This window comes from Dermacentor andersoni, chromosome 3 (genome assembly GCF_023375885.2).
Source record: "Dermacentor andersoni chromosome 3, qqDerAnde1_hic_scaffold, whole genome shotgun sequence".
NCBI classification, from domain to species: Eukaryota; Metazoa; Arthropoda; class Arachnida; order Ixodida; family Ixodidae; genus Dermacentor; species Dermacentor andersoni.
In genome coordinates this window covers 32,727,628-32,750,218 of record NC_092816.1, presented here as the reverse complement: position 1 = coordinate 32,750,218, position 22,591 = coordinate 32,727,628, and the positions used below count along the sequence as shown (strand labels likewise).

The 22,591-nt window shown below is 44.8% G+C and overlaps 1 protein-coding gene across 1 annotated transcript in view; it reads right to left on the bottom strand.

Annotated features, from left to right (window-relative positions):
• Positions 1-1,397: 1,397 nt before the first annotated feature.
• Positions 1,398-22,591, bottom strand: part of Usp5 (ubiquitin specific protease 5) — a 68,665-nt gene continuing 47,471 nt past the window's right edge. Inside the window, exons 15-20 of the mRNA XM_050169643.3 lie at positions 19,456-19,544; positions 19,211-19,327; positions 12,773-12,916; positions 9,852-9,967; positions 7,894-8,017; positions 1,398-2,494 (exon numbers count right to left, since the gene is read on the bottom strand). Coding sequence (XP_050025600.1) covers positions 2,313-2,494; positions 7,894-8,017; positions 9,852-9,967; positions 12,773-12,916; positions 19,211-19,327; positions 19,456-19,544 — 772 coding nt within the window. The 3' untranslated portion in view covers positions 1,398-2,312. The remainder of the gene's footprint in view (positions 2,495-7,893; positions 8,018-9,851; positions 9,968-12,772; positions 12,917-19,210; positions 19,328-19,455; positions 19,545-22,591) is intronic.

Below are 22,591 nucleotides of genomic sequence, written 5' to 3'. Positions count from 1 at the left end.
CGCTCCGTCCATTTAATTTACAGGCGAACTTGGTCATTTCCGCTGTTGCCCATGAATTCGAAAACGGCAATCAGTCAGCGTTATCTTGAGCCCGATCGCTGCTCACGAATACTAATACGAATACATTAGCAATAAGCTTCGACTGATAGCTCGCGGCTTGCGCCTCAGCGGCGGGGACGCAATTTCGCTACGTTCACATAGCAAGTTTTCTGTGCTTTCCATAATGACGGATGTGCTTCGTACGAATGTGTACTGCGATAAAGCATTTTGGAAAAATTGCGTATAGCGGTAAGTACACCGACTGCCTAATAACTAATCAATTAGAAAATGTAGCTCGAGCTAAGAACAATGTATCGCAGAGGATCATACTGAGAGCGGCATTACTGCGGCACGCAGGGTTAGACTATATCATTTTGAATTATTTACGCATGTACTGGACAGGCATGACGCACCATGGCTAGCGGTCCAATTTGGCCTGCATCTCTCCCTTTCTCCTTAATACGAGGTGCCAGTATGCCTAGAAGTAGCTTTACAATAACGCTGTGCTTTCGTGATGCACCCATGACAAGCTGACAGAAAGGGGAAGTGGGAATGCATTACTTAACCGAAATATGGTCAACACTTTAACAAAGGAGGCTTTAGCTCTGGGTCAACTCCAATTCACCATGTGAATACGTGTGAAACACAGAAATCCTCTCATCATGGAACCACTACACTGACTTCAATGAAACTTGTTGCATTCAAGCTGAATTTAACCAACTGTGGGAAGCATAATTTTGATTTAGAACCTCGTAGCTATTTTTTTTTTCATTCTTAAAATTAAATTATGCAGATCCAATGCACATACAAGAACAGAAATTAAGCTTACGTGATGCAATTAATAGCTGTTCATCCTCTGCACCGCGTTTTACAGCAATGACGTGCGTGTCTCACAAGGTTCAATGAGGACCTCACCGAGCATATGCGCCCCAGCAAGAGAAGGAACGCATAGGATATTACTTGCATTAGCCATATTGGCATATGTTTGGCGTATATTTGTTGCAGCGAGGATGCTTGGGTACTGTTTGTTGTTTCACTGCGTAATTTCGTACAGAGGGGAGCCAGCCACTGGCACACCTGTAGTACAGGTATGTAGGCAGATTCGTTGTGTGCTGCATTATGCGAGCTATTCATCAAGACAGCAGAAGCAACACCAGCAGCAACCATAGTCAGGAAGGATTCACATCATATGTACCTTATTTATGTGGGTGCCTGTGGTCAGCAGGGGGCTATTGCTACTGCAGGCTGCAGGTCAATATGGCAAAAATGATTACTCTCCCATGTTAGCCTGTAGCATGCCTTGATTGGCCTTCCTTGGGTGTTAGGGCCTAGTGGCATGCAAATCATGCACGTGCAGAGAAGTGTGCAAACTTTGGTTTATTCAAATGGCAGTCTACCTTACATGATCTCGGATGTTGCAGCAGATCTATAAAGTAATAGTGTATGCCTCATTGGTGACCATGGAAAAATTCAACACCATGAAAATCTGTGGTCAATGCTTGAATGTAAACAAACAATGAATATATGAAACCAACAATAAAAATGGCCACACACTAGTGTATGTACAAGTGTAGAAAAGTGAGGGCACATCATTTAATGTCATAAACAAGTGTTGTTCGAAGTGCAACAATTTCTCTTACTTAATTTACACCTGCTTGTTTCTTCATCAGAACTAGATTTTTTAAAGGCACAAGCAGCTCTTTAGCCACATACTGCACACAATACCATAAGCTTTTCGATGTCTAAACACTGCTACATTCTCTCTGTAAGTGTCTTAACACAAAGTTGCTGAAAAGTAGACTTCATAACCAAATGCTCATCACACAGTTAGCAAGAAAAAAAAAGCACTCTGCACATGTCACTGCAACAAAACCAAAGTTTCTTCAACATCATCATTACAAAAGAAAATCATCCCTGATGGAACACAAAGCATCATGCAACAATCATTATTTCACTTGGATGGATGTCCTCAGACATCTATGACAATATTCAAGAAAGCTTTTTGTTTATTTTATGAGGCAAATCTACAACATTCAACCATGTAGAAAACATGGTCTCAAAACAACACGGAAAGAAAGAAATGCACAAAAGTAAAGCAGCGTGAAATCAAACCGTAATAAACACAAACACATTTTCGATTCACTTGTCAAGTCCATTGCTTCCAATGACAGGCAGTGCGGCAGGCCTGCAACTCAAATAACATTGCTCGATGCTGCCACAGATGCTGCAGCAGTGTCCTCGACTCTGGCTCGCTTTGGTGACGGTCCATCTAGTCATGAGTCAGGCACCCGCCGGTACAGGTACAAGTAGCCAAATTCCTTGGGCGGGTTCTCGGACAGGGCCACTTTGTTGTCATTGAAGATGACCCAACGGCCATCCTTGAAGATGTGGCAGACATAGTGGCCCACCATGGTAGACTCACCCATGTGGCTAATGAATGCCACCAGCTCATAATCTGCAAAGGGTTAACAAGATCCCTCACATAACCAGCAAAGGAAGTTACCAAGTGACACCCTTTGCTCCTGGGCATACCGTATTTTACGTGACTGTAAGTCTACTCGAATGTAAGTCGAACCCCCCATATCGCGTGACAGGAAAAAAGGAAGAGCATACCTGAGGGCGCATCCCATAACAAAAATTTATTAGTAGCTAGCTTGGTCACTGGACTACTCGTCTTCGCCTGTGCCATCGTCCTCACTAGTGCTGCCATCATCATCGCTGCTACAGTCTCACAGCGCCGAAATTCCACATTTGGCAAACGACTGCACTACGACATCTTGTGGAACAGCAGCCCATGCCGAATGCACCCAACTACACGCAGCCGTCAGGGAGCCTCTTTTGACAGGTTCGGTTGGCGTAAGTTCACGGTCTTCTGCCGCCAGCCACTCGTACTCACAGTGGAGCAGGTCCTTAAAAGGCGAAGATCTGGGCTTGTTTCATGACCGTGTCGCAATTCACTGGAAGGGACCGATCACGCATTTCAACAACGTATCCCGCACGCTTGACCTACAGCTCCGGAAAGAGTCCAGACTTCGCTCCGTGGGAAATTCTTCGCTTGCCGTCACAAGTGAAAATTCTGCTTTACTGAAGTCGCCACTCTCGCACCACCTGTTCAGGAATATCGAACTTGCAGCCCGCTGCACAGTGATTTGTTTCTTTGGCATAAAGGATGGCAGCCCTCTTGAACACTGCTGTGAACGAGGGCCGAATGCTTAGTGGGCTTGGAGCACTCATCAACAACTGAGCTACAGGGAAATAGAAACACGTGAGCGGCGTCTGCTCTTCCACAAGCTATCGACACTTCCTGCAAGCTCCGCCGTTCTGGGGGTGCCGCCGCGAATGGAACAGTGGCACTTCCATAGACTATCAACACACCCCATGAGTGTTGCGTGCACTGTAATACTCTAAAAAATGTTGAAAAACCTTTCTGAAAAGCGAACAAATGCACGGGATAGCAAAAACTACGGGTGGGGCCATAGAGCCAACATAAAATTGTAACTACGTTGTAGCTCCCCTGATATCTCGTTGGTCTCGCTTTCTTGGCGGTGCCATGTTTTGGTTTCGATTGTAAGTCGACCCCCTCTCCCCCTTCAGATTTTCAAATGAAAAAAAAAAAAAAAAAAAACAGGTCGACGTACAATCCTATAAATACAGTATCTATCCAAACACAATGCTAACTCTACAGTGACATGTGTGAAGACTTCATGGTGGCCATTTGGATGGTGTAGGAACCACGCATTGCCATTCCCGACAGCTCCATGCCAAGCACCAGACTCTGAATCCTGTACACATCTAATAAACACTGCTAAATTCGCGAGAAAGTAACTAAATTTAGCGAGTTCTTTGTCATCTTAATGACAACTTTGCCTTTTTAAAACCTTGGCAGCTATTCTAGCAATATAAAAAGCCAGCAAGTTCCCTAGTAAAATTACTCAAAGGACTCTGACTACCATATTTACTCAAATCTAATGGGCACATATTTTTCGATAAATCTAGTCCAAAAATTCTGTGTGCATTAGAATCAAGTATGACCCTAAATCCGAGTTACCATGTTGCCATCGGCATTTCAAAATGGCCGCCTCATACGCATTTCGAGCCTAGCTGCTGTAGCTTTGTGTGCTTAGGTTAGTGCACCGTCAGTCTTCCCGGTCTTCTCATTTTGTGCGTTTGCTCTATAAGCATAGAAGTGCCGACTGCAAGGACATGCGGGGTTCATAGCAATGCCGCAATTAAAAGGAAAGTGATCACGGGTGCGGAGACGGATGGAAATTGGGCCGCATCACGGGTGTTTGAGTTCCCGAAACCTGCGTGCGGGAATAGCGCAAACAGGAGAGGCGTTCTACTCCAGCAGCTGCTACGCATGGGGCAGCAGCGCGGCCCCTATCTCGAAAAGAAACTGCGATGGAGACAGTCTACGCATCTAGGTGCACCTCGGTGTGTTGTCGTCGCTTAGTTCACGTTGAGGCAAGAGGCCGCACAAAGGTCAATTCGCTCACTCCTGCTACCACAGTTGCTCACTCCAGCCTTTTGATGGAGTTTCCGCAGTCATTGAGTGAGATATGTTCATGTTTGCTTGTGTGTGCATAACACCATGCTCAAGGGAGGGACTGCCCAAAGTCGTTTTGGAGCAATCTTTGAAGCATGCAAAATTACGTTTTGGAGCAGTCTGGTGCAGATAAAATTGCATTTCGGAACGTTTTGGGGAGTCTAAATTTAATTTTGGAGCAATTTAGAGCAAGCCAATCTGAATTTTGGAGGAATAATGGAATATGGAATATGGCAGCGCACTTCAAAATCACGACTAAATGCAGAATAAATCTATATGAAGCGTATTGTAGACACGCACTTTGTAGCTATAGCGTACTAGAAATAGAAAAGTGGGCTGACCGGCGGCACGGGGCATGCTTTCCTGTAAAGCCGAAAACATCGGCGGCACTACGATTGAACTATACATTGCCGTGCAGATGTTCACGATGATAGCAGGAAAGTTTCTCAAATTATGCAGTCCAATCAACGCGGTCACATAATTACCATTTCTGGGTCACCATATATAACCACAGATCCAGAGAACACCAATCAACACTGGGTTGGTATAACATAACACTACTATAATCTGTTTTTATTGTGATAGAGATTATATGGACACTCCAGGCAGGCACATTTCTGCCATCATTGTCGCCATGACCGTGACGCTACGTATAAAGTCCAGTGGCGATAACATGGTCGCCGCGTGCCATATGCTGTATACGCAAATGAAAACGTGCCAGGCTGAGCTGACGATGGCAGCTCAACCTCGCACGCAAGGGAGGATAGTGGGGAGGAAGCACGTCGTCTCTCCTGGCGCGCACGGCACAGGGGCGAGGGAGGAGGAGGAGTTCTACTGCCGCTACTGCTGTGTATGGTGCGGCCTATCTCGAAAGCGATCTGCAATGGGGGACTGAGTGCAAGTGCTGATAGCTTCGTGTTTGCTGTGTTTTCGCTGCTTAATTCACGCTGAAGCAAGACAGCATGAAGGTAAACATATTCGCTGTTGCTGCTGCGCTTCCCGACTGCAGCGTTTTAAGAGCGAGTTTCCGCAGTCAGCGAGTGAGATGCGTTCATGTTTGTGTGTGTGTCGCATCAGACTTCTTAATTTAGTTATCAAGACCATGTTTACAACCTTACATGGCCAATAAGACTACTATCCTTACTTAGTATAGCTGTCCACTAATTTGTTATCTCAATCGATGCTTCGTCTTTCAGGCGAAACTGCGAGTTTTTGTTCCAAATCTGCCGTTGGCTTTTTGTTATAGGATAAAATTACTCAGGCCTCGCCCATGTGGGCATAAAAAGAGATTGGAATACCGTATTTAGTCGAATCTAGGCCTGCCCCAATTCTAAGCCAACCCCCAAATGTTCGAAGCCAGAAAAAATAAGAGAACTTACCTCCAATGTAGGCTGAACAAGAAAGTGAGAGCGTTCACAAAATGAAAACAGCATCTATTTACATGCTGAGCTCACTATGTCATCATTGCTACTAGCCTTGTATGCTTGCGGACGCGTGCAAGCTCGCGTCCGTGCGCCCATGCATGCGCAGACAGTGCGGCAAGGCTCGTACGCATCGAAATGGGGATGATTTTAGTCAACAACTCCTCTGTGTTATCGCACACTTGTCTTCCTTATTGCTGTCGTATCTTTGTTGCGGCACAAGCAAAAAGCATCTCCCATTGCAACCTCCAATGACGGACGTTTTTTTTATCGATGCTGAAGTCCCGCCCGGCTTGGAACGGTTGACGATGCCTGTGCGACTAGCATAACTTTTCGTTTGAAAGTGGCACTATAGCGGTTATGATAACACCATGCCGCACGCCGATACGATACAGGTCAAAATGACAACGTTGCTCATGTACTTCAGTTGGCTACTGGCGCGGCTAGTAGCAGCTGCGATACTGCCTCTTTTAGACGGCACCAATTATGCACTATACTTATCGTTTTAAATTACAATTTGGTGCATTTTTTAAAATCCTAGAGTTTGGTATAAGATTATAAGAAAAAAGAACCTACCCTAGACCCCAGAGCCGACCCTAGAGTTTGGTATAAAATTATTAGAAAAAAATATCAGCCTAGATTGAAATAAATGCGGTATTTTTACGTTATACCGACCCTAGGTGCAGAGACACCCGCCCGCTCAAGTTGCTGCAGTGCACGCCTCCGTTACATTTACTTTGCATGCAGCGGCCTCAGCCTACTTTTCCTTCTCTAGCGTCTCAGCTAGGGATCGTTGCACTGCTCGGCCCACCCAACCGCACGCTAGCACACTAGAATATTCTGCTCCGACAGCAGCGACAACAGCCGAGAGTTGCCACATGTGCACCGTTTGCTTGCCGGAAACACAGAAAAGTCCAATGCTGTAAGCGTGAAAATTACGAGAAACTGTGCGGGAGATGCCATCACACGGTGTGCGTAATGTGAGAGGCTGCACTCTTTCTCAGAGAACGAATCTGCTCGCTGTTCACGGCCACTGCCAGAGCACACATGCCGAAGACGTTCTGGCACAGTTTGACGCAAGGATTTGTGTTTGTATCAAAGTGGCGCAAATGGCACAGGAGACCCCTGCATGCTTGATAATTTAGTTGGTAAGTAAACGTATGAACGTTCATACGGTCGATAAGACTACTCTCCTTACTTTTCGTATAACTGTCTACTATTTTGCTATCGCAATCGATGCTTTGCCTTTCGGGCAAAACTGCGACTTTTTTTATTTATTGCAACTTTAGTGCACTGGGGGTAAATCTGTTTTCCAAATGAAAGAAAGTTGCATTTCTGCATGAAAGAATGATGTGCACGGTACTGTAAAGGACTTCCTTTTTTTTTAGGTCACGGCAAACAAGTGCACATTACAATTTAGGTCAGTTCTTTTTTTCTTTCTTTTTTTGTCAAGGAAAACAGGTGCACATTACACTCTAGGGCACATTAGAATCGAGTAAATACCATACTTGTGCACTCAACCAAAGCAGTGTTTTTAAAGGCTGCAAGCTAAAATCAGGCCAACATTTGACTTTTTTGGGGGGGGGGGGGGGGGGGAACCACACCCCACATGCTTTTTGACCCTGCCTGTACTGATCTGTATCAACAAGAAAAAAAATCTTAATCTAAGGGCTATCACATCTCCCCTATCTATACCTACACTCACGATGACACTAAGTCTGCCATTAATGCAGATTCGGCAAGCTCAAAGACTCTCCAGCTGTCACTTTTGCAGTGGACCACACACATGTAACAGCTGGAACTGCGGCGAAGTTCACAGCACAGATCACATTTTGGTCAGAATCCTAAAACTACATCAGGATTGTTAGTAAAAACTAAAGCACTTACTTCCAGGGCCATCTTTGATGTGAGGGCCAGCACTTTCTGTGTCCATGGCAACATCTTGACTTTCTGCCTGAAGTTCATCGGCTCTGCTGAAGATCCAGTCAATGGCCCTTTCGAGATTGTTATCCTAAGGAGCACAAAAGTTATGTTATGCGTGTTCTTCGAACAGAAAAATATACACTGTCAATCTTAAGCATGACTTGTGTCTCGATGCTCAGTGCACTTCAAATGCCTCTCATGGAACCTAAATATCTTATATTTTCATGTAAGAGCCGAACCTTTAAAGGACAACTGCAACGAAATTTCACTTTCACTAAATTTGATAGAAATAAGTAGTATACATTAATGAACCAATCTTGGCAAAGTCACAGGGCTGGTTATTGTAGTTTTCGTGTTAGGAGCCTTTAACTCTTTCGTTACCGCTAGAAATTCCCGGTGGAATGACAAAAATGGTGCAGCCATTGGATATTGCCGTCAACCGGAGCTTTAAATCTGTTTTGCAGCATCTCTGGGAGGCCTGAATGATGGACGGTGAGCACACCTCCACCCCATATGGGCACATGAAGCGCGCTTCATTTGGTGAGGTGGCCAAGTGGATTCATGAAGCCTGGACTGCAGTTTCTGTGTCTACTATAACTGCCAGCTTCAGGAAAGCTGGCCTAATTCAGTGTGCACCTGAGTGCAACGCAGAAATGAAGTCAAGCAAAGATTCAGAAGCCGACGAGAGGATTGTGATTCTGCCGGCCGAAGTTGCTGAACTCTTCAATAGTGCATCGGAAGATAGTGCATTCGATGGGTTTGAATAAAAAGTAATTAATGTTGCCTCCCTGCACCTATAAGGAGAGTTGGTTTTTGTTATGTTTCTACTATAACTTGCAGCGTAATATATAAAAATTCAGGGCCCTAAAATGGGTAAGTACAACACTTCATGATAAGTCACAAGCCAACCGAGTTAAAATAAGTGCATCTTATACACAAATGCGACTTATATGTTTGTTTGTTTTTCAGAAAAACTACCATTTTGAGGGGGAGTGTTACTTATACAAAGGTGTCATACAGGAAAATACGGTAGGCAAATATTTTGCCTTTTCCTCCCATTTTAGCAGGTCACATTTCCTGACAATTGTATGTCACACATAACACATAATGCAACAAATTAAAGAGCATGGTGGCGCACACTTAGCATCGCCATTGCTCTTCACTTGCAGTTAATATAAATGGTGTTTTTCAAAGTGTGCGTTAATAAAGACTGTGCTTACTAGCCTGTCAAACTAATAAGGTTAATGCGTTGTGTACTTTGGCTAACGCCAGTTTATTGAAAAAGTTTGATTACTTTCACATTGCCAATGGTAGTGGGCAACCTAGGCCTGTCTAGCTGGTCTGTCGCCATTTGGTCTCCCACATCATATTTAGACTAGTTTATCGTAAGTTTCATCCTCCAAATTAGCACAGAGTGGCAGGTAAGCCTAAGGCTACCACTACCCTAAAACAAGATTTGCATGCAGGCTTCCTATTCTGTAGTGCCTGGCCGACTTGTTGCTTTGTCATTGTTGCATACTGTATGGCTACTCTTGCAACAAAATCATGTGGTGTCACCAAAATGTTTTGCAAGTTCATCTAATTTAGTTGCAGCGAAGTTTGACTGTACAGCTGCATGACACACTTGGTGTTTCAGAGGCCTCCAAACGTAGTGTCAATACAACGAACAAAGAGAAAATACTTACAATAGCACAACGAATTTTCAATGCTACAGCAGCCCACCAACAAAGTGATCCACAATCCGTACCAAACAGAAACTATTACTCCCCCATGGACTACATTTGTAGCATAGTTAATGCCCACATCATGAATATCCTAGCGTGTAAGCAGCACTGTTGACGCCTTTCACAAGGCAAGAAGGAAAAATTGCAGCAACAGCCCGCTAAAGTAACATCTGTTACAGAAGCAATGACCCTTCTCACCGTAGCCTTGAGAGCCTTCAGTGCCTGATCTTTCGAGAAACCCATCGACACAATTGTGGCCAGTGCTTCTGCATTTGCCTGAAATGCACCAGGTTGCACAAAAGGATCGCCGAAGTCTTCAGGTGGCACATAAATGACAAAAAAAGATTTAAAAAAAAACATCAGATCACTAAACATGGACAACGCAAATAATGGTACATGTGAAATGTGACAAGGATAAAGACTCATACTTTCGAGAATAGTTAGACATGAAATATTGCAAGAACCACTATAGACAGTCCGTTAGTATTGTTACAGCACTCTAAACAATTAACAGTAAGGTTTATCTAGGCTTAACAGTAAGGTTTATATCAGGATGATTGTAATCGCAGCATAAGTACAGGCAGGGACAGAATTTTGCACAATCTGTGAGCACGTGCCTAATTGCACTCTTGCAGCCTCCAACGAAGCAAGAGCCTGGTGTTGCACATATTGGCAGTTAAACAGGATGAGAATATGCACATGCGTAATGCCATGTCTCAATGCTAGGCACTTGCTTTGTCGCAGGATACGAGCGCACGTGCCTGTAGATCTCGCAAAATTTTGCGACCACTTGTAAATGAAGAAGAAATAACAGCAGAGAAAAAGCATCATAACATCTTATTAATGGCGCACACATTCTTAGTGCTCTGTCTCAACTATTCTTTCGTCCTTCCCTATGTACTTGCACTCAGAACATCTTAGTAATACCACACCAAAAGCCTAAACTGTCAGGACTGTGAACTTCTTGTCTCAAGGCTTTTAATTAAAGATATGCTAAAGACTCAGTCATTTTGTGCAAAGGGGAGCACAGAAGCACTAGGAAAGAAGAAGAGAACATGAACAGGAAAGCCACTCACATGTGACTAAAAGTTTACTGAAAAAAGCATTCCCCCACGACAAACCCCTTTTCTCAACGTTTCTTATTTTTGTCTTGCTTTTTACACTCGTGTCGACCATGCTGCCACTGGTATCAAGTTAAGGTAGAACGATGTGGCCACAGCATTCATCTACCCACAGTTCTAACACCCACCTATTTTTTTTTTTTACGTTTTCTTTTCTTATAAGCGACTATACCGCATTTACTCTAATCGAACGCACACTTTTTTTTCCGATAAAATGGGTACAAAAATTGTGCGCACGTTAGAATTGAGTACGACCCTAAATCTGTGTTACCATATCGCCATCGGCATTTCAAAATGGCCGCCTTGTTATGCGCTTCGAGCCTAGCTGCCCTAGCTTTCTCCATATGCTGTAGTACGTGTGCTTAGGCTATGCTTCCTTTGGCTCAGGTTAGTGCACCGTCCATCTCCCCGTTTTCTGCGTTTGCTCTATCAGCATGGAAGTGCCGACTGCAGCAATGACATGCAGAGTTCATCACAATGCCGCAATTAAAAGGAAAGCGATCACATGTGCGGAGACGGACGGAAATTAAGCCGCATCATGGGCGTTCAGAGTTCCCAAAACTTGCGCGCAGGACCGGCGCAAACAGGAGAGGCATTCTACACCCGCGGCTGCTATGCATGGCGCGGCCCCTATCTTAAATGCGATCTGCGGCTCCGCAAATCACTTTTAAGATAGGGCTGTGCTCTCGTCACTTAGTTCGCGTCGAAGCAAGAGGCTGCACAAAGGTCAATTCCCTCGCTCCTGCTACCGCATCTCCTCACTCCAGCGTTTAAAGAGTTTCCGTGGTCATTGAGAGATGTATTCAGGCTTGTGTGTGCGTGACACCACGCTTGTCAATTTAGTTAGTAAGCGAATATTGAAAAGTTTATACGGCCGATAGAACTACTATCCTTACCTTTCGTATAGCTGTCAACTAATTTGCTGCCGTAATCGATGCTTCACCATTCACGCGAAACTGCGACATTTTTAAAAAATTTATTGCAACTTTAGTGTACTATTGGATTTAAATCTTTGTTTCTTCCAAATGAGAGAAAGTTGTATTTCTGTATAAAAGAATGAGGTGCGCGGTGTGGTACTATAAACGACTTTTCTTTCTTTCGGTCACGGCAAACGGATGTGTGTTACAATCGAGGGCGTCTTTTTTCCCTTTTTTTTTGGTCCCGAAAAACGGGCGCGCGCTACAATCGAGGGCGCGTTAGAATCGAGTTTTACGGTACGCTGTCAGCGTGTGCACATGGATGCTCATGGTGGAATATTTTTTGCACCAAGAACACCCATGCAAGTTGCTTTCTTCTTCGTGTTCTCTGCTTCTTTCCCACCACTTTTGCGCGCCCCTTTGCACAAGATATGGCACCAACTTGCCCACCAATTTAATATTCCTAAAGCACTAAACCTGTTTATACTGTAAGGTACTCTATGAAACACTATATTTTCGTGAATTTCACAGTAATGGGCCGATTTTAGGTGATAAAAGGAAAATCAATGTTCACTCTTTATATCTTTCACTGAAACCCCAGCGCCAATATGTGAGTGTGACATCATGGCTTGTGGTTTTCGCAAGTAAAACATACGAATTTAATTTTTTTTTTATTTACCATCATGGATTACACAGTATTTTCCCATACATGGGCCACTGTGAAGTAAAAGTTCTGAGAACATTCCGGAGTTCATTCTCTGGCGTCTTTACAAAGTAGACCAGCATTTACTGATAAAAAATTTAGCTATACCCAAATAGGTGCCATCAATATCCATAGCATCACAGTAAGCAGGCACAAAAACGTCACGGCAGTATCACCATTTCTTTTAACCTTTTCTGGCTTACCAAGGGTAAGACCGGCTTTTTCTATACTTTAGTAGCACTAACTTCCCAATGCAATTAAATTGTCACTTTAGTGGCGTTTTTTAAGTCCAATAAATCTAACTAGCAAGATGAAGCAAATTTCTCAATCAGCAATTGAAAGAAGTCAACGGGGAAAGCAAAAGCCAGCACCCCTTACCAGGATCGTCCAAGTGTTCCATGGCCCAATCTGTGGCAGCTTCAATGCCAGAGTTCTGCGTGAAGAACACGGCCTTCTTGCATGCCTCCAATGGAAAGCCCATGTCAGCAAGTGCAGCTACCAAGGCTTCGTCCAGTTCCAAAGCTGCAGATATGAACATAGTACAGCCAACTTGCATTAATTCAACGTTGACAGGATCAACAAAAATGGCTGAATTATTCGACAGGCTAATTAGGAGGCAGAAGAAAAATGCCCATGTGACGCAGCTATAATGTGCACACGATCATAAGGCACACAACATGTGCAAAATGTACCATACCTCCCAATACTGACAATCAGAAATGATAAAAACTGTGTTTGAGTTTACCTCCACAGAATGAAAATTTGAATGAAAATCACAATGAAGAAAGTAGATGCAGCAAGAAGAAGAAAAAATGCCAGCAATCACATTTAGATATGGATATGAAAGTGTCCAACTCAAGAGATAAGATAGAATTCGTGGAACTGTCAATACTGATCAACAAGGCGAAAATAAGTGATATTCGAAACTATAATGTCAGAAAGACTGAATAAGCTGTAAAAAATGGACGCAGCCTGAAATCGGTGAGAAAGAAACTTGGCATAGGACAAACCAAGATGCATGCACTGAAAGATAAGCAGGGTAATATCATCAGCAATCTCGAAGATATAGTAAAAAAAGCAGAAGAATTCTAAACTGACCTGTACAATACCCAGAGGAGTCAGGATACCTCCATTATAAACAGTAATGAACAGGATACAGAAACTCCTCCTATAGCTAGTGATGAGGTCAGAAGGGCCTTGCAAGACATGAAACGAGGAAGAGCAGCAGGAGAAGATTGAATAACAGTCGATTTAATCAAAGATGGAGGGGACATAATGCTTGGAAAACTGGCGGCTCTTTATACGAAGTGTCTGTCGACTGCAAGGGTCCCAGAAAACTGGAAGAATGCAAACGTTATACTAATCCACAAGAAAGAGAGACGTTAAAGAATTGAAAAATTATAGGCTCATTAGCTTACTCCCAGTACTATACAAAATATTTACCAAAATAATCTCCAATAGAACAAGGGCAACACTGGACTTTAGTCAACCAAGGGAGCAGGCTGGCTTCAGGAAGGGATACTCTACAATGGATCACATCCATGTCATTAATCAGGTTATCGAGAATTCCACAGAGTACAATAAGCCTCTCTATATGACTTTCATAGATTACAAAAAGGCATTTGATTCAGTAGAGATAACAGCTGTCATAGAGGCATTACGGAATCCAGGAGTACAGAATGCTTACGTAAATACCTTGGAAAATATTTACAGAGGTTCTACAGCTATTTTAATTCTACACGAGAAAAGCAGGAAGATACCTATAAAGAAACGGGTCAAACAGGGAGACACACTCTCTCCAATGTTATTCACTGCATGCTTGGAAGAAGTATTCAAGCTATTAAACTGGGAAGGAGTAAGGATTGACGGCAAATATCTCAGCAACCTTCGGCTTGCCGATGACGTTCTATTCAGCAGCAATGCAGAAGAGTTACAACAAATGGTTGAGGACCCTAACAGAGAGAGTATAAGATTGGGGTTGAAGATTAAGGGGGGATGCGGGGCTAAAATACCGATTTTCGGAAAAAAAAAGTGTTTTAAAGCTTGAGTTGTTTTGGATTGCTGGTTTAATGAAGAATATTCTCACCAGGTTTGGTTGTTATCGGAGAAGTAGAAAAGAAGAAAATGAATTTTTTTCACGACGCGGTGGGGCGCATTTGCCGTCGAAGGCGTCTGTGAACGCTCTTTTCAAGACGCGGCCGCGGTGCGGGCAAAAAACCAAACGTGAAGTGAATGCCTGTGATAGAAAGTTTGTTTTTCGCGCTGTTTAGTGACGGAATACTTTCCATCGAGACTATGCAAGGCAACTATCGAAGAACTAAAAAAGAAAGGCATATTACTGGCCGCAGAAACCGAAACAGGAGCTCGAACCGAAGCAGTGGGTGGCAAACCGAAACAGGAGCTCGGATTGGCGGAAATGTACCACGTGACCACCCAACGCTGTTTTCGCGCCATTTGGAGTCGTTCCTGCTTTGGTTGCGCTCGACGCTTGCTATGTGTTGCTATATCTTCCTTCTGTGAGCTTATTGCGATCATCGGGTGGCCGGTGGTGTGACCCGAAGATGCCCGCAACGAAGGCTTCGACACGGAAAAGCTTCGGGAAGCGAAAACGCACGACGAAAGCGAGAGGCCTAAACAGCACTGGGCGACCGCCAGCAAGTGAGCGTCTGCCTGTGCGTTCGCCAAGCCCAAGCCTGCTGCCGGCGGCTGATGCGAACCCTACAAGCTCCGATGGTGGTTCGTCACCTATGGAAATGTCTACTGGTTCTGCTGATGGTGGTGAGTGCCAATTGACGACATTTGAAAGGAAGGTCGCGCTACTTTGCCAGGGTCCTGCCGACGAAAGCGAGGAAACGCCGGAGCCCAGCGGCTACCGTTTTGTAAAAGTTACAGCCATCAAGGCGGTGGTAACATCGCTTCTGTGCCCGCATTGTCACGGACAGTCGTTGGACTTGGAAGAAATCGGTGCGGGTGTGAATCTGGAGTTTGTCGTGATGTGTAGATGGTGTGGCGAAGTCAAGAAGGCCGCACATGCTCCACCTGTGAAGTCCAGTCGGCAGCCTGAGCTTTCATTGCGCCTCGTGGTTGCAAGCCGTAACTGCGGCATGAACTACAAAACCATGGCAAACTTTTTTGCGGGTATGGACGCGCCAATGCCCATGCACCACAAAACATACCAGACAGTAGCGGAGAAGGTGCACAGAGCCGCTATGGAAGCTGCGTCTGATGTCATGCGCGAAGCCGGAGCCGCTGTGAGGGCAATCAACTCCGTTGCTGGCTCCACTCAACTTTTGGACGTGTGTGTAAGTTATGACGGAACTTGGCATAAACGGGGCCACACCTCACACTTTGGGCTCGGCATTGCTATCGAGCTGGAAACTGGGTTGGTGCTGGATTTTGCTGTGCAATGCAACTATTGCCATGGCTGCAACTATGGTCCCAAAGAACGTGAGGATGGACATCAAGATTGGAAAAAAGCACACAGTGAGGTCTGCCAGAAGAACTTCAGTGGATCGTCGAATGCCATGGAAGTTGAAGCTGCAGGCATAATATTCAGTCGCTCTAAGGAGCTTCACAACATGCAATACACCACAGTGCTCTGTGATGGCGACAGCAAATCATTCCTGCATGTCTCCAGCCTGCAGCTGTATGATAAAGAGATTGTGAAGGAAGACTGCATAAATCATGTCGCAAAACGTGTTTATGCTGGAATTGAAAAACTAAAGAAAACGACGAAAGGTCTAGGAGGCAAGGGGAAGCTGACGCAAAGCGTGGTAAAAAAACTCACTGCTTACTATGCATCTGCCCTGAAAGAAAATGCTCCAGATGTGACAAAAATGCAACGAGGAGTATTTGCGACACTTTTTCATTCCTACTCGACGGACGAAGTCCCACGACATGACGCTTGTCCACATGGTGAGGACTCATGGTGCCACTACAATCGGCACAAAGCCCTAGTTGAAGCTGGTAAGCCATCAGTGCCAAGACCCCATCGTCCAGCTTTCAGCAGAGACGTTGCCAAAGAGCTTGTGCCTCTCTACAACCGGCTTAGTAAGCCAGAGCTCCTTGCACGATGCTCAAGAATGCAGACACAGAATGCAAACGAGTCTTTCAATGCGCTAGTGTGGAAGAAGTGCCCGAAGACCCAATTCGCATCCCTGAGAACCGTGGAGACTGCAGCAGCCTTGGCTGTACTAGAATTTAATGAGGGTGCACGTGGCATCAAGAGAGTATTTGACAAGCTGGAACTAGAACATGGAGTCCAGACGATGAAGCACGTCCAACAAGCAACCCATCAAAGCATTGCCCGAGCGAAGGCAAGGGCGATGGACAGCTCTAAAGTTGAGAAAAAGAAAAGAAGGCTTGAAGCAATTGCCACAGAACAGCGTCGCGTTGAAGATGAGGGCCCGACCTATGGAGCAGGGCACTTTGATTAATTTTTTTTTACCACAAAATAAAATAGCATGTTCTCAAATCTTTGAACTCATTTTTCTGAGTTTGCACTTTTTGGGGAAACAAAACCGTTAGGAAAACAATCATTTCTAAACTACATTGCCAAAAGATGCTTTCAAGGTGGTTTCTAGACTGAAATTTTCTCAGGAACAAGATAAGATACTTTTTAGGGTGCTAAATAGTTTCTAACAGAAAATATTTTGAGATGTCTGACATGTAATGACAACAAAAAAATTGAACTTTGTTTTTAGATTGATGACATTTTTACAGAAATTGCATAAAAAGCATGCGAGCGGTCTTATCTTGCACTATGAACCATCTAGAAGATATCTAATTACAAACAGTTGATATATCTCCATTATTTTTGAAATGATAGTTTTCCTAAGCTGAGACACATGATTGCTGAATATGAGAGCTATAACTTTTTGTCTGTTTGAGCTAGCGCATTGAAACTTTGAATATATTCTAATGAGCAGATTATAAACAGTCGCTGAAAATTTGATAAAAATTGATGCAGTAGTTCAAAAGTTGACTCTTGAGCCTAGCATCCCCCCTTAATATGCAGAAGGCAAAGATAATGATGAATAGCTGGGCAAAGGAACAAGAGTTCAGGATCGCCAGTCAGCCTCTAGAGTCTGTGAAGGAGTATGTTTACCTAGGTCAATTACAGGGAACCTTGATCATGAGAAGGAAATTCATTGAGGAATAAAAATGGGTTGGATCGCATATGGCAGACATGGTCAGCTCCTAACTGGAAGCTTACCATTATCATTGGAAAGGAAAGTGTACAATCAGTGCACTTTACCAGTGCTGACATATGGGGCAGAGACTTGGAGACTGACAAAGAAGCTTGAGAACAAGTTAAGGATCGCGCAAAGAGCGATGGAACGAAGACTGCTAGGCATAACGTTGAGACAGTAAGAGCGGTTTGGATCAGAGAGCAAACAGGTATAGACAATACTCTGACATCAAGAGAAAAAAAATGGAGCTGGGCAGGTCATGTAATGCGCCGGTTAGATAACCGTTGGACCATTAGGGTTATAGTATGGGTACCAAGAGAAGGGAAATGCAGTCGAGGACAGCAGAAGACTATGTGGAGCGATAAAATTAGGAAATTCGCGGGCGCTATTTGGAATCAGTTGGCGCAGGACAGGGGTAATTGGAGATCGCAGGGAGAGGCCTTCGTCTTGCAGCGAATATAAAACAGGCTGATGATCATAATGATAATAGTGGTGGTGGTGGTGGCTTTTGCAAGCCAGAAGAAGTACACAAGCTATTTGACTGGGAAGGCATAGGAGTGGGGATCAACAGTGAATATCTCAGCAACCTTTGGTTTGCAGGTGTCATTGTCCTGTTCAGCAACACTAGGGACAAATAACAAGAAATGATTGAGGACCTAAACTGAGAAAGTGCAAGAGTGGGGTTAAAATTAATATGTCTGCAGAAGATAAAGATAATGTTCAATTGTCTGGCAAGGGAACAAGAATTCAGATTAGTCAATCAGCCTCTAGAGTCTGTACAGCAGTATGTTTATCTAGGTCAAGTAGTCAATCATGAGATGGAAACTTACAGGGTAAAAATGGGTTGGAGTGCATACAGCAGGCACTACCAAATCCTGATTGGGAGCTTACCCCTGCAGTTGAAAACAAAAGTGTACCATCACCGCATTCTATCAGTGCTAACATATGGGGCAGGAATGTGGAGGTTAACAGAAACTCGAGAACAAGTTAAGGACTGCGCAAAGAGCGATGGAACGAGAAATGTTAGGTATAACATTATGAGACAGGAAGAGGGTGGTGTGGATCAGAGAGCAAACGGGAATAGCTGATATTTTAGTTGACATTAAGATTTTGTTTAAAATGGAGCTGGACAGGCCATGTAACATGTAATGTAGACAACCAGTGGACCATCAGAGTTACAGAATGGGTGCCAAGGGAAGAGAAGCACAGTCGAGGGCCGCAGAAAATTAGGTGGGGTGATGAAATTAGGAAATATGCAGGCACAAGTTGGAATCAGCTAGCGCAAGATGGGAGTAATTGGAGATTGCAGGGAGAGACCACCTTCATCCTGCAGTGGACATGAAACCAGGCCGCCGCCGCCGATGATGATGATGATGATTACGACGACGACGATGATGGCTTTAGCTACGCACTCACTAACATGCAAGCTGTATGTTGCCAGACAACGACTCACGTTCTGCTAAAGATCCCTACGAATGGTGACTTTAGCGTACTCTATTCAGAAAATATGTCAACTTATATTCCGGTTTATATAGTAACTTAGCTTTTGAATCCGATTTCCAGTTTCAGATATTTCTAAGAAACTTTCAAACATATGTTTGAAAGATAAAAAAACCACACTCACTCTGCGTGGAGCCTTCATTTGTCTGCTTAGGCTCAGGCAACAACTCTTCTCCAGGCTGAACACCGTTTCCCCGCAAGAAAGACAGGTCTAGCTGATGAGGCATTAGCATCTCAACATCTGAAGTGAACAAAAGAGGCAAAAACAAATTTTTCTTTTATTTCATTTATTGAAAAAAAATTTAATGCACAAAAGGCTTTTTTTTTTAGCTTGTCATAGACACTGAAGGCACTTTTGTAATCTCATACCTAACTTCTTTGGAATCCAATTTTGACCAAGGGCAAACTTCTTCAGCTGTATCATAAGGTAATCGGGGAATGTGCGCAGTCTTGTGGTCCTGTCAAGAAGACAATGAAATGACATTTTACCTCAATGGAAAAAAAAGCCTTGGAGGTTGAGAGAGAAAAAATTATGCAGATCCCACGCACTGTGGGAACCAATGTAAGCAAAGCTTTCTGTGTTGTTTTTGCTGACTGATATTTGGCAGTAATGTTGACGGACAGTCGTAAGGTGATGTTAAATATTACTTTGCGTGCACCACTAGCGTTTGTCTACGTAGTACGCAGAACACACAGCGAGACTATTTTTTTGAAACGTTGTTGTGCGCCACTGTTCGTACCGTGCGCAGAGGCTAGCATTGTCATACTCTGACATTGCACGTAGCATCGTGGCTGAAGTGGTGTTGATTTGCCAGACGGCTGCTTGCGTACTGTTGTCTTGACGCTGTGGTGCTTTGATGCGGTTTTGAGACAGCAAGTGCGGCATCATTTGCCCGCAAGGACATGCTTGCCTCTAGTTTACTTTAAAGCGCAGCTCTTCGGCGCCCATTTCTGTGGCGAGCGAACGGCGGTGGCGGCGTAACTGAGCGAACGAGCACAGCGAGACGAAAAAGCAAGTGCGAAGCAGGAGATGACAGACACAAGGCTCAAAGGGTGGAAACCAATGAGAGTGCCCCCTTCAGTGGCGTTCGCACGGAAAACTGGGATCATGCAGACGCACCCGACTGCTTGATGCGTACTCGTATCTGGTCTCAGCCAGACCACTCCTTTCGTACTATCGTCTGCTCACGTCAGCTCTCGCTCGTGCCGGTTGGTTTGCTTGGTTTAGTCTCGTTAACGCTTGTTTCGATTGTCATGGTTTGCGCCTGTTTTGTAATCTAAACGTATGCACGACATGAATTTTGTAGTACTTTCTGGAAGCCACGCAGCACCAGCGATTACACTGAAACCTTTCGAGGAGTCACGTACAAAAGCCGATGCGCTTGACCTGCAGATCAGATTTTCGACGATTGCCGACTTTGCTACGTGTCTCTCTCAATTCTTTGCCTCAATATATCACGGAATTAAAACAGGTATAGAGCTGCACTCAAATTTCACATTAGGGAGCACGGTAATCATCGGTGAATTTTTCAGAAATAAAAGAACCAGCCGTACTGTACCTTGAAATGAAGATGTTCCAGTTTGTTCACAACTGTTGCCATGTCTAGCAGCAACATTTACTTTATTGACGAGACCCCAAACGAAGCATGCTTTTTGACAGCACCTTTCCCTTCTCCCGTGAGCTTCCCATGTATGCGAACTACCACGAGCAAGAAGTGGCAAGGCTGTTATTCACCAATTTAACCATGGTGTTGGCTTTACCCATTCTCTCTCTACCTCCTCTCTACCATCCTATCTCCTCTCTGGGTGGCTGTTGCATGCGAGTACTGCAGTAAGCGCTGCAGCTTCTGCAATGCTTTTGCAGGGGGCTCATATTTAATTATATTCCTTCAGAAAGCATTGTGTCGACCGACCAGAGAGTTCCAGAGGGCATTGTGGCAACAGCCAGGGAGCTCCAGAGGGCATTGCAGCAATGCCCAGGGCTTTTTCATTGGAAAGGTTCCATAGACTAGGGTGCCTCAGTGTCTTCCGCACTTGCCGCACGGAGCAGCGGGCAAGGAGGACATTGAGGCACCCTGTCGTAGATACCTCTACCGCAGCCCTGCCATGTACATTTATACACATTCTCAACCACCCCTCAACACAGCATGCAAGACAGTAACAGCAGCAGCAGCTGTGGAAATGTCAAAGGAAGAGGCAAAGCTTCACTATAATACCCCTGTTACACGGGCACTTGCAACGGCCGTTATTGCAAACGGCAGTTGAACGCCGTAACGACCGTGGGTACGGAACGGTGGTGGCTGCGCTCACATGGCACTTTCCATGTTCAGTAGGTTCACTTCCATTTCGACGAGTTATCATGTGACTATTGAACATTTTACCTCGCCAACTCGAAACAAATTTTGTTTCTGGATCCAATTCGATCCATTCCATTGCAAAATGGCTGCTTTTGTTGTGGTTTCAACGTGGTGAAGTGTCCCATTTCACGTTCCATCGCTTGTACTAACTGCAGCACCACAGTGCATTTCCTTTTTCCTTTCGTACCGCGAGAACCGTCTGTGCGATTCAGCAGATGCAGTGTTGAACGTGGTGTGACTTTGCGACACGCACCCGAGAACAGCCGTGGAATAGCGCTTAACCGGCTGCTTTATGAATGCGACTGTGATCGTCCAACCAATTTGCTTCTCCTGGTTGCGCACTATGAGGCCTTGTCTGCAAAAAGGGCTGAACTGCAAGCTGTGCGCATTACGAAAGCGTCAATGCAGAAAAAGCGGAAGGCGGCCGAGAAACGATGTCACATCCTTGCGGGACTCTCTGTGGTGATGTCTGCCAGGCAAAGGAGTGTGTGGACGCTTTCCAGTCGACCGTCTTGGTACGACACCATCTTGCCGACGTTGTCGGATCAAGATTTCAAGGCCAACTTTCACGTGACCCGTTCCACATTTGCCTACATCATGGGCTCGTGTCCCTCACTAGCACGGAAGGATACGAACATGCGAGCTTGCACACCCCTACACCAGCGCATCGCCCTCACACTGTACAGACTGGCTGAACAGAGCTGGTTGAACAGCGCCGTCATCCTTGTGTACACGGGCGCATTGTGTTTCTGAGCTCGCAGTTCGGCAAGGTGATCCTGCCACAAGTTGACAAGTAAACGAGTCAGTGACACTGTCCAGGCGAAGCGTTTTTGCGCCGGCGTGCTCGCCTGCAGCGGGGACACGTTGCTGCTGGGGACTGCCATCTTGCCTATTTCACGACAAAACGGATGGAAACGGCGGCAGAATGGAGACCAGTGAGCTCTGTTGGCGTCAATTGCCGTTGGATTTCCAACGGCGCTCGCGCTGTCGTGTAACTCTGCCTAACGGCCCTTAAGGCCAACTGCCATTTTCCTTAATGGCCGTTAGAGTGCCCGTGTATAACAGGGGTATTGCACTATAAGAGTGTTTAGGCTAGCAGAAACAATCACTGATGTAGAAAAAAAAGGTTGACATTCCAGCTTCCAGAA